This window comes from Pinus tabuliformis, chromosome 3_1 (genome assembly GCF_031772625.1).
Source record: "Pinus tabuliformis cultivar Carrire ecotype Pingquan chromosome 3_1, CPIR1, whole genome shotgun sequence".
Classification (NCBI taxonomy): Eukaryota; Viridiplantae; Streptophyta; class Pinopsida; order Pinales; family Pinaceae; genus Pinus; species Pinus tabuliformis.
In genome coordinates this window covers 442,141,119-442,154,284 of record NC_142301.1, presented here as the reverse complement: position 1 = coordinate 442,154,284, position 13,166 = coordinate 442,141,119, and the positions used below count along the sequence as shown (strand labels likewise).

The window sequence follows — 13,166 nt, the reverse complement described above, 5'->3', positions numbered from 1 at the left end:
TTTGCATTTCCTCCTTTTGAGGAGATATTGGTACTGGTCACAGTACTCGATCCAGGTGTCTATCCTCCTACCTGTCCTCCTTGCCTACTACTCCTAGACTGATGGAACATCTCTTGACTGATCTTCTGCAGGCATCTCACGAGATTTCCTGAAAGCTCTGTCCTCCATGAACTTTGCATCGCATCTCACTATAATCTTCCTGTTGCTAGAAATATAGATTCTATATGCCTTTGAGGTTTCACTGTATCCTATGAGATACCCTTTTTTCTGCAGTCTAATCCAGTTTACTATGCTTCTCGTCTTGAATGTGACAATAAGCCACACTTCTGAATATCCTGCGAAGAATGACTTCCGACTTCTTCCTTGTGAAGACCCCTTCGGGTGTTTTCTTCCCCAATTTTCTATGGGGAGTTCTATTTTGGATATACACTATTGTGTTGCAAGCTTCTGCCCATAGATTCCTAGGTAGATATTGATCATACAACATAGTTTTGGTTACCCCAACAATAGTTTTATTTTTCCGTTCTGCTACTCCATTTTGCTCTGGATTATATGGAGTTGTCCACTCTCTTTTGATGCCCTCCTTTGCATAGAAATTTGTGAAGTCTTTGTTCATATATTCTCCACCATTCTCTGAATGCAATACCTTTATCTTTTTCCCTGTCATATTTTCAACAAGAGCTTTAAACTCTCGGAAATGATCAAAGACCTCATTGTTGGTTTTTAAGAAATAGATCCAGTTTTTTTCTGGAGTGATCATTAATAAAAGTGACGAAGTATTTGCCACCACTAAGAGCTCTTGTGGCCATGTTACTTGGGAGCGGGAGCGGGAGCGACCATTTTCAGAAGCTCCCGGTTTGGGAGTGAATCCGGGAGTGATTTTTTAAAAATATATATATATATATATATTTTTTATATTTTTTAATTTTTGATACATATATGTCAACAAAAACATGTAGAATGATGAATTAGACATAAAAAACATAAAAAAACATAGATTGATCATTGAACCATATCACATCAATCATCTAGAAATTATAATCGTCATCAACCATGTCCACAAGTTAGTAAAATACATATTACAACTGCAACATATTGAGTCTTATAAATCATGATTCATCAAATTCAATATTAAAGTTTCAACTTCAAGCTTTCAGAATTGAAAATTCAATAACATTTATCATCATTGATCACCAAAGTTGTACTTGTAAGCTAAGTTTAACCATTACAAGAAGTAATATCGAAGATATTTCTAAGTCCTAACTTCTAACTGTTAACATGATATGAAATGTTAAAAATTTATAAAATGAAACATGAATAATGAGATGAAATGAAACAACTTTAGTCTTTCACAAAGCATCATATTCATAATTCTCACAAGCATTACCAATGAGTTATAATTGCCAAGGCCCAACTTCAAACTTCAAATTTTCATTGTCACAGTGATATAATGTTTACAAAAAATATCATTATGATATGAAAGAGTCAAGAGTCAAGAGTCAAGGACTCAAAACTCAACAGATATGAAAACTAAAGTCTAATAGAAACTAAAAAAGACAAGTAAACTGTAAATCTACATGTGGCCCTTGCCACGAGAGTCTCCAGGTGTATAAGCAGGTCGTGGTGGTCTTCTAGGAGTCTCCCGCACAGACCGACGACCAGAACTAGAACCTCCACGCGAGGGTGTAGATGGAGGTGGCGACAGCAAAGGAACAAGACTCGGACCTCGAGCACTGCTACTGGATGGTGGAGGTGGAGGTGGAGGTGGCATGGCTGCTGCTTCATTTTCATCGCTTACAAGTTCCTTTTCTAGTTCTTCAATATGTACAATGCCATCCTCCAAATTGTCATCCTCTGGGTGATTGTCCCAAATTTTATATGTGGGATCCTCATTAGCCCGATCACAGTAATGACTCAACAACCTCAAGTTGTAGTGCACATAAACCAAGCTTTCTGCTCGGTTTTCATTGAGTCTATTTCTTTTCACATTATGTATATAGCTGTAGGTGCTCCAACACCTCTCTGCAGAAGAAGAATTTACAACCTGTGAAAGAACTTTTTTTGCCAATTTTGGCAAAAGTCCATGGCCGCCATATGTTTCCCACTATGTGAGAGATTCAAATTTATCTTTGTCATCCATTGCATGGAAGTTACCATACAAACCAGTGCCACTGAAGTATCTGCCTATTTCAAGGCGCACAGCTGCACATTCCTCCCTGTCAGGTACCAACTTTTCTAATGCTTCCAAATATCCTTTAGTTACCTCTTGATCTAAATGGGGTTTGGTCCTAACCCCACCCCCTGCTGCAGGTTGGCCCAACCAAGATGTAGAGTAGTATTTTGGCGTAAGGATATACGCCAAGCAATGTAGTGGAAGGTTAAGCCTATTCCACCGTTCACACACACAATCATGAATCAGTTTGTACAAGTTGGGATCTCTATTATGAACAATGTCTTTTATTTCCCCCAACATGGTATCCATTTGCTCATACACCTCGCCAATCACTGGTTTGTCTGTATCTGCAAACCGAATCATGTGATAAATTGGCTTGGTGAAATCCAATACCTGCCTCACACCTGTCCAAAACTGCCCATCAAGAGCGGCCTCCTCCACCATTTCAAAACCTGCCATGTCAGCTACATTTGTAGCCCTTTCCTTTAACACCTGCCAATGTGGACTTGATACCATGCTAGCTAATGCCTTTCTTATCTTCAAAAGGCGCCTGAAGGTGAGGTAATAGCTACCAAATCTAGTCCTCGCAATCTTCAGCAACTCCAATCTCGAGTGACTGCGGAAAAGGCCATGGGTATTGCTATGATTTGTAATAAATTTTATCATTTGTTTGCCTTTCTTGTACAAATTACCAATCCATTGGTATTGTTCATTTTTGTTTTTGACAATATCATGCAACAGAAGGTTCAATGTGTGAACCAAACATCCAGACCAAAATATGTTCGGGTATTTATCCTCAATAATTGCTCCCGCTGCCTTACAATTAGGAGCATTATCAGTGATGACTTGGATGACATTGTATGGGCCAATACGCTCAATTGTTTCAAGTAATGCTTTTGCAATGTTGATGGCGGTCTTGAACTTGTCTAAGTAATCATGTGCAGCTAGAAAGATGGGACCACTAACAGACACAGCAAGAACACTTATCAATGGCTTGCCTTTTACATTTGTCCATCCATCAGATACAATGGACACCCCATGGTCAGTCCAAGAACTTGTCATTTTATTCAAAGAATGTGATATTTTTGTTTTTTCATGATCAAGGCCAACGGTTCTTGCCTTGTCATACCCAGGGCTCGTGTATCCTTTAGGGGCATCATTTATGGCAGAAACCATTTCGTGCCAATAAGGTGAGTGTAGAACATTGAATGGTATCTCACATGCATAGAGAAACTTGTAAACTTTTGAATCCACATCATTCCTACACCCCTCATCAAGGAAATCTGATATGGTTCTACGCCTTAAAGATGATGACCCTGTGCCTCCATGTCCATATCCACTGCCTTGGGAGGATGCTGAAGGAGTTCTTTGTGATTGTGAGCTTGGTTCAAAGAAACCCCTTGATTTTTTTGTTCTATATTGGGCTTCCTCCTCTTCCCTTATGTATTTGGCTCTATCTGCTGTTGACACCGCTGTACAAGTTTTGATTCCTATTTGTTTCTCTCCATCCCATGGCCTTTTCCCGCAGAGGTGTCTTCTAGCACGGGTGTATGAACCTGTGTAATCAGTGTTGCAATGGGGGCAATGAAATTTAGTGGTTCCACCCCCTCTCCCTGTTTCAGCCCTGTGAACATATTTCCACAATGGAGTTTGGTCTTGTTTAGTTTTTTGAGGGTCATGTTCACCCTCCTCCAGCTCCTCCTCACTGGGGTTTTCACCCATTTGACTTTCTCCGGCTTCTTCATCCCCCTCTTCAGTTTGGGGCCCTCTCCGTTTCCTACTCTCCAGCGCCATAATAACCATAAAAGGGACCAGGAAGAGGAAAATGCCAATAAATATAGCCAGGTCCATGGTGTTTGACGTTTGTAGGGTTTTGATTCTTGAATCTGCAAATTAATTTAATTTATTGGGATTAATTAATTTAATTTATTAATTTAATTAAAATACATGATCCTTAAACTCAAATAGCTAAATTAAATTAACTAAATTAACTACCTAACCAGCTAAACTAACTAAATTACTAAGTTACTTACCTCTGCAGGCTTGCTCCTCGCTCCTTAGCACTTGCTCCTCGCTCCTCAGCACTTGCTCCTCGCTCCTTTGCTCTTGCTCCAGCTCCAAACTCAAGCTCAATGAAGTTAGAATGAATTTTTTTTGGCCCATTGGGCTTATAAAACCAAAAAAATTTTCTAAATTTTTTTTTATTTTCGGGTCCGACGGATTTTTTTCTGCCGAACCGCTCCCGGCCCGGCTCGAATCGCTCCCGGAGCGATTTTTAATGTCCGGGAGCGATCAGGGAGCGATCGCTCCCCGATCGCTCCCGGGCATTAAAAATCGCTCCGGGAGCGCCGGAGCGATCGCTCCCTATGTCGCTCCCTAACAGACCAGGGAGCGCAAATTTTTTTAAGGGAGCGCGCTCCCGAAAATCGCTCCCGTGGGAGTGATTTTGGGAGCGCGCTCCCGCCCGGAGCACGATTCGGGAGCGGGTTCGATGGGGGGGGGGCGCTCCCCCGCAACATGGTCTTGTGGACATAGGACCACAAATATCTGAGTGTACCAATCCTAATACACATTCTGCTTTATTGTTACTTTTGGAAAAGGTTGTGTTGTCGCACAAAACGTCTAGGCACCGCGACAACGGCTCAGATCGGGGGTTGTCACCTGGATCCCCAATCTCTCCGTTTAAGCTGTCTCCCTACAGTAGGCTAAGGTGGGTAGACCCTACAAAAATGGAATGAAGGAGAACTAGTTGGAAACCGGCCAGTTTGGGAGACACAATGAAGCGACCAAGTACTTGATTTAGATTTAGCAAGATTTATAGGATTTGATTAGATTTTAGGCAATTGATGCTAGTGCCTTATGGAGTCAACTATCTTGCTAAGAAATTTAGGACCAAGTAATCGATTTGCAACTGCTGCTTGGATGAATGGCTATCTTATATGAAGTGCTGATCCTAAAGCTAATATGAGATGCAAAAATCTTGGTCAATTTTAGTTAAATGCCTATCTAAGTTTTAACCCTTAGATCCTTTCTATATTGAGCCTGATTTCGTAGTAATTGGCATAAATAAGATAAGGTGAAGCACACTAAGGTGTGATTAACGATATCTCTCCTGAAAATCTAACATACCTGGTGCCTTTAGCGCTGTAGAGAGCTGTGGCTCTGATGATTGCAATGTCACCGTTTTAAGTACTATTAAAAGCAGGCTTCTTAAGCAAAGATGGATGGATACTTATCTTTCTATCAACCAAGTTTATGCTTGGAAGTAAATTTTATTTATGCAAAACTAATTTATATGCAAATGCACCAGATGATGAGAAGAAGTTAGACCCGAGGATTAGAAACACTTGTGTCGCAAAAGCCCTTAATCACCAAAATAAAATGTTCGCTTTATTGGATGAAGACTTAAAAATAAACCCCTGAAAATATTACAATTAAACCACAAGCTTATTTCAAATATTTTTTGATACAATTATAGCTCAAAGAGAACAAAAACTTCTTTGCAATCAATGTCAACAGATGCTCAAAAAATACTCAGTTTATGAAACAGAAGATATGCATTTTATCACAATTCCATGACAGAGTACTTAATTTTCAAAAAATTAGTTTTTAGGACAGCAGTAAGAAAAACTTTATGACAACAACAATATGACAATGAAAACAGTAAGCTATCAATGATATCTTTATGCAAAAAATTTACCGAAAACTTTCCAAACTTGCTCACATGAATTATAAGTTTTTTTGGCTTGTTATGATGTGATTTCCAGAATTATATCAGATCTAATATACTTATTACAACCAGCAATTAAAACATGAAATAAGCCTAATGATGAATGCCCAACTCAAGAAATTAATTCCTTAATGTATTAGACAACTTAGGAATTGATTTTAGGCTAACCCACATGAAATTTTGCCACTGTTATATCTCAGACTTCACAAACAGAATTATTTAGAAATAACAGTCACCCAAAATGTAGATCTAGGCCAAATTGTTGACACATCAAATATAATTGACTTATTAATGTATTTAACAATTTTTTTAGTTAATTTTAAACCACTTAGATGTGTTTTTCACCACTATTAGAAAGATATATGACTTTTGTAGCAAAAAATGAGGAAAAAGATAGTTTAGAGATCAAACCCTTAGGCCCTAGGCCTTGAAGATCACTTGCCCAAGTTGCCAAAAAAATTTCAATATCTGAAACACAAATTTTTACCAAATTTTCTGCAAAAACCCACCAATGCTTAGCTTCAGAAAATTAAATATTCAAATTAGAAATGGAGCAAGAGGAATCTAGGGCCAATGAGAGCTAGCACTAGGCCCAATAGAACTAGCGTTGGGCTAGGAGAAGGCAAATTTGGGCTTAGGAGCCCCAAAACTTGAAATCCTTGTTTTGAAAAAAAATTATTTTGCTTCAGATCTTCAGATTTATTGCAAAATCTTTAATGGATGGCCTTGCAAAAATATTTGATACAAGATATTGTCCTCCAGGCCCTAGATTTGTCTCAAAACACTCAGATATGCTTGAAAAAATCTCAAATCTGAAGATTTACTTGGCTGATTTCCTAGATCTATTCTTGCAAACAATCTTTGACCCCAGATCTTGCCCTCCAGGGTTTAGATCTAGCTCCGATCTAAAGATTTTTTTGGCTGATTTCTCAGATCTATTACTGCACACAATCTTTGAGCCCAGATCTTGCCCTCCGAGGTCTAGATCTATCTCAGATCTGAAGATTTTCTTGGCTGATTTCTCAGATCTATCCCTGCACAAGTGAAAAAAAGAAAAACCCAATACCCAATATGTACAAAAATAGAGAAAATCCCAAAAATCCAAGTGTTAAAATTCAAAATTATGTTACAAAATTTCAGATCTACACAAGTAAATAACATATCTATACAAATAACTTACAGATCTTTTAGATCTGAGGAGTATGAGTCCAACTCCGCTCTCAGATTTGATAATCTAAGGCTTTTAACAACCAGATCTATCAAAATTTCCACAAAATATTTAAAAGATTTTGAAATTTTAGAGAGGTACTAGCCCAAAAACACCCTGCAGAAAAAAGATTATCGTTAGATAAATCCTGAGGCTTATATGAAGTAGGCTCTTCAGAAAATATGTGTTGAGAGTTGGCTGGTCCAACCGAAGACTATCCCCAAACGCTCAATGAGAACCTGAGAGATCTTCTGCAAACACTAGATCAACCATCAAATCAAGTAGAGAAATAGAACAACAATAAAATTCTGAAGAAATACAGATACCTGTTACTTCAATCAAAATTAAAAATGTTACCCTAGATCCAACAAACTGAATAAGATACCTGTATTCAGATTATTCTAAGAGAGCTATTGATTGATAGTTTTCACATAATATTAAGCAGAAATTAAAACAATGTTACCATAAATTCATGAAGAGGAACACTACAACACGTTGAAACCCCAAAGACTTTTGCATTAATTCAAAAAAGTATACAAGAGAGCTTGAGAGCTTAGTACACGATCCAGAGATCGGATGAATTGATTGACAAATGACTTCCTATTTAAAGATAAATCTTACAACAGCTAGTTCGAGTGATCCTCGTCAAAGCAATCTCGACAGTCGATGAGGATCAAAATTTCTTTTAATCTCATCCATCGAAATTTTAAATTCTTGAGGAAATTCGAATTTTCAATTAAATGCATTTTAATAATTTCAAAAATTAATTTTTGAATTAATTTTCTCAAAATTTTGACTTTGACTTAACCCCAAGGATCAAAGGCTTAAAATTTAGCAAAATAATCAATTTACCTTAGTCCATTTCGGCTTTGGGGTAAGGTTGAAGGAAAACTCTACCGACCATTCGAGAATGGATCGGTGAGACAAAAAACTTCCCGGAATGTAGATCATCACCAGAAAAATAGGTCTACTTAGACAATTACATACACGACATAGATCTGCTGAGATTATTTACATTACACACATGCAGAATGGGTTTATATTATAACATGATGATTGGGTTGATGATGATAGCTGGACGACACGAACACATCGATCAGGCGCTATCCCTTTTGCGAAAAATGGGGGTGTACTGCTATGGGTTGTTGACACGTAGTGGTCAACAAGTTGCTTTAGTGTACTTCTGTAGTACAGACACTCTGCATAAGTCATCGTGTTCACTACTAAGGCTTGGTACTCTTATAACAGTCTTTCTGAGCATCCTCAGTGCTCGATGGTGTAAATGCCCCATTTGCTTGTGCCATAATTCATTTCGTTCCTTTTCACCATCATAGTTGCTGCCTATCAGTGCCATTGGAGACTCAAGCTGCAACCTATACAATTTGTTACGTCAAGTTCCAATTTGTCTTTCTTCTTCCATCTTGGATGCTAGATGTATACTTTCTTTCCAATGAAGTATACATCGTATCCCTTGTCCTGTAACCGAAACACTGAAATTAGATTCATTCCTAATTCCGACACATGCAGAACATTGGTGGCTCAGATGTTGGTTCCTGCTTCTATCTGAAATGATATGGTGTCCCTCCCTATTGGAGTACACTTTGTCTGATTTCCCATAGTAATATGGAAATCCATTTGTTCTTCTTGATAGCTCGAGAAATATTCTCGTACTCCAGTCATATGAGCTGAAGCCCCGCTATCAATATACCAAACATCTGTTGAAGCTGAACTTGCTAGGCAAGCGAATTCTTCTTCTAGTCTAGAAGCCAATTCTGAGTTACTTTGAGTGTCCATCTTTGTGTTGTTTTCTGATGCTATCCTAACCCAGCAACTGCCGTCGAATAAACTGCGTCCTTTCCTGAGAACTACGCAATTCTATGGGATTTCGATTTTCTGCCTTTGCTGAAATATCGAACTCCCTCCTTTTCCTCAACGAGAGCTCTTCAATCTGCACTCCTGCTTAACTTTTCTCCGATACCATGTTGATACACTAACTAGATAAGGAGTCGTACGTTCCCGGATTCAACATGTCAATGAGGTTCTAGGAGGATCCCAAGATATTTATTTCAAACCTTGAAAATTACCTAGCAACTGCCTTCTAAAGGTAGATGCCAATAGGAATTTCATATGCATCCACATGTGTAGAGGCACATGCATAAATAAACTGCCCACAAATCACGTTCATCTACTTGCTACCTTTGTTAATAATTGTTATAAATACTAAGTGCCTAATCATTTATCTTTGAACATCATGGTATAACTAGGTTGCTATAAAATTTGTAGTGGCGTTGGTTAGCAAGGTTAGATGCTTTGAAGAAATGATTGAATAGGATAAAGCATATACAAATAAATCTTTTAAACGACATTTTATTTGTAGCAAAGAGCATTTTCTGTTTTCCTACTATTCATATAGTAGATATGAAGTGATAAAAATATATAGAAGATTCCATGTTTTAAATTTGGTATAGAAATTTGAAAATTTGAGCATGCATATTATTTTTCTAAATCTTATGTATTATGTAGAAAATTAATACGGACTATTTTGTCCAATAGTTTGATAAGAGTTGGCATTCATTAAGTACTAATAATACAATTTCTGTTTCAATTCTTTTAGGAAAATTTCTTTTGGCCTTTGGATTCTCAGTCACGTTCTAAATTTGAGAGAAGGTGGCATGACCTCACAAGCCAACTTGGTGGCCTAATTACTCCAACTACTATCCCTGTGATGTTTGGAAGGTATGCTTACGTCAATGGTTTTCTTTTACTAATGTTCATTCTGCACAGTATTTTGATAAGGCATGTTCTCATACACCTTTGGATGTTCTAAATGAAAAACAGGTTATTTGAGGTTCCAGAGAGTTGCAATGGGGTGGCACGCTTCACATTTAATCAGCTTTGTGGTCTTCCGGTTTGTTTTTTTATACCAAATTTCAACTGTCCTCCCAAATCTGTCCATCTTCTCTCGTTTAGCCTTTAATTGAAGATTGAACAAATATAGTGGACATAGATTGTGTTTACTAATGCACATCACTCATTTTGAAATGCATAATTAATTTGAAAACTGAAAAGAAGCTTGAGATTAGTTTTGAATCGGGAGTTTTGAATCATGCTTGATTGCAGAAAATAATGTTTTTTAACAATGTTGATACATTGACTAGTTAAGGTATCTGCTCATATGATTAGGATGTTGATAAGGTGTTCATGTAACATGATTTTCAGTTATTGTGATTGTAGTGTTTGCTTGGTCTACTTTCAGAATATGATTTTCTTCACGCAATAATGTTGCTTGGTTGATTGCTGGATCTTCACTTGGAATGCCCATTGTTTGTACTCCAACATCCAAAAATGTCTTTAGCTTAACCGATTGGCATCTTGTTGAATCATGATATTAAATGGATCTCTCTCTGTTCCCTTCTCCTCAACTTGGATTCTTTTATTTGAGGCCATAATGCTTCATTATCGTGAAGTTATTCCAATTTGGTTTTTAGTGACTTTTTTTACCTCTTAACTTCGTAATCGGTGCGATCAATTTTTGACTATGATTCTTGCTATGAGAAATTTCTTTGTTTTTATCTATGATGAATTTTTCAAATTCCTTTTGCATATTTTGCTCCGACTCTTAATTATTTTGAAGGATTACTTTTGAGACATAGTTAATATTTTCTGATGTTATTGTATCTGACTTCGAAGTAACATTCTGTAATGCTATCTTTTATTCTTGTAAGAGAATGCCAAAAACTTCATGTTTACGATGAAGGACCCTTCTCGAATTTGACATCCTTGCTAACCACTGTTTTCCTCTACACTAGAATGTAGACCTTGTAGGCCTTTGAAGTTTCACTATATCCAACAAAAATGCCCTTTTTTTGTTGAGCACTCCGACTTAGTCCTCTTTTTTGAAGCTATGTGGCTCACCTCCTGCTTCACCCGTGAAAGCCTCCTTAGGAGATTTATGTAGGAATTTACAGGGTAAGTTCCTCAGAAAGAATACCAAAAGGACACCGCTCACAACCAGATCTCAAATCAATACACCAGTATTTTTGACGTGGTTAAAACCCTCAGAGTGCAAGGAGGGAAACAGTCCACGGCCTGTCCCAACGTGGGTACTACAGGCAATTTATTAATCAAAGAATGAAAATTTACATAAGCTTCTCTCATGCACGGATTACCCGAACAATGACCCTCCATGCGCTTTAAATAGAACTCATGGACCAATCGGGTGTCAAGCCACGGATCAAGTGTCGGTAATACCGAGGTGAGAGTGAACCGTCGGATCACTACATATCGTGACCGTCGGATTGTAAGTTACAATATGTACAACGGTAAAGAAACACACTTTACCTAACTCTATACCTAACTCTAAACTAGACCAAGTTGAACTTAACTATATCCTATGTGTCGGAATATCCTAACATCCCCCCTTAAGAACAACTTGGGATAGGATTGAAGGATTTACAAATATGACACAATAGGAGAAGGAAGGAGGCACTAGAGCCTATCCCCCCTTAGTGACAACTTCCTGAACTCCAAGCATATATCGAAGTTTAGTGAACTTCGCCTCTGTGAGAGCCTTTGTGAAGATGTCTGCAACCTGATCATCTGTTGGACAATATTGCACTTCAAGAACATGGTCATGAATGAGCTTTCTGATGAAGTGCATGTGTAGTTCGATGTGTTTGCTGCGCTGATGCTGGACTGGATCTTTGCATAGCTGAATGGCACTTTGATTATCACACCAAAGTGTGGTTGGATGCTGCTGCTCAAAGCCAAACTCTGATAGGATCTGACGAAGCCACAAGGCTTCCTTACTAGCTTCCACGGCACCACGATACTCTGCTTCTGCTGACGAAAGAGAAATGGCAGCCTGTTTCTTACAAGCCCATGTAATAGGTCCTGAACCAAGAGTGAAGACATAACCGGCAGTAGACTTCCGATCATCAGGGTCACCAGCCCAATCAGAATCAGTGAAACCAACTAACAGAGGAGCTGCTTTGGCACTGTAATGAATCCCAAACTGTACTGTACCTCGAACATAACGAAGTATTCTTTTGGCTGCTTTCCAATGACTTTCACGGGGGTTTTGCATAAAACGAGCAACAAGGCCAACAGCAAAGGAAAGATCAGGACGAGTATGGGTTAAGTACAAGAGTTTTCCTACAAGTTGACGGTATAAGGTAGCATCAACTTCAGGAGAAGTACAAGAGACTGAAAGTTTGACTCCAGACTGAAAGGGAGAAGGGGCTGGCTTACAGTCTTCCATGTGAAAATGACGAAGAATATCACAAGCATACTTGGACTGGGAAAGGGAAATACCCTCCTTGGATTGCAAGACTTGAAGACCGAGAAAATAGTGTAAGTGTCCTAAGTCTGTCATTTCAAATTTCTTTTTAAGGATAGACTTCACATGGTTTATAAGGTTGGGATCACTACCAGTAAGGATAAGATCATCAACATAAAGAACAAGGATGATAAGAGAGTCACCCACTTTCTTGGTGTAGACAGTATTGTCAGAATGACACCTAGAAAAGCCAGATTCTAAAAGAAAGCTATCCATTTTGGCATACCAAGCCCGAGGAGCTTGCTTGAGACCATAAAGGGATTTCTTAAGTCGACACACAAGGCTGGAGTCTGTTTGTATGAAGCCAATGGGTTGTTCCATATAGATTTCTTCCTGCAAGTCCCCATGCAAGAAGGCAGATTTAACATCCATCTGATGGACTTCCCATTTTAAAGAGGCAGCAAGGGAAAGAACAAGGCGTATAGAGTTCATTTTGGCAACAGGGGCGAAGGTTTCAGTGTAGTCAATGCCTTCAACCTGTGAAAAGCCCTTAGCAACAAGACGAGCTTTGTGTTTATCAATTTTGCCATCTGGTCCATACTTGGTTCTGTAAACCCATTTACATCTTACAAGTTTTCGTCCCTTTGGTAGAGGAACAAGATCCCATGTATCATTTGTCATCAATGAGTGATATTCTTCATTCATAGCTGCTTCCCAATGTGGATGGCCTGAAGCTTCTGCAAAAGTGTCAGGATCATGATTTACTGGAGCTTGAGCC

General features: G+C 38.5%; 1 protein-coding gene across 2 annotated transcripts in view; it reads left to right on the top strand.

Annotated features, from left to right (window-relative positions):
• LOC149187649 (AFG1-like ATPase family protein) overlaps positions 1 to 13,166 on the top strand; it is a 454,936-nt gene that overhangs the window by 238,072 nt on the left and 203,698 nt on the right. For both annotated transcript variants that reach the window (XM_089411422.1, XM_089411421.1), the window contains 2 exons: positions 9,725 to 9,846; positions 9,949 to 10,018. In XM_089411422.1, coding sequence (XP_089267548.1) covers positions 9,725 to 9,846; positions 9,949 to 10,018 — 192 coding nt within the window. The remainder of the gene's footprint in view (positions 1 to 9,724; positions 9,847 to 9,948; positions 10,019 to 13,166) is intronic.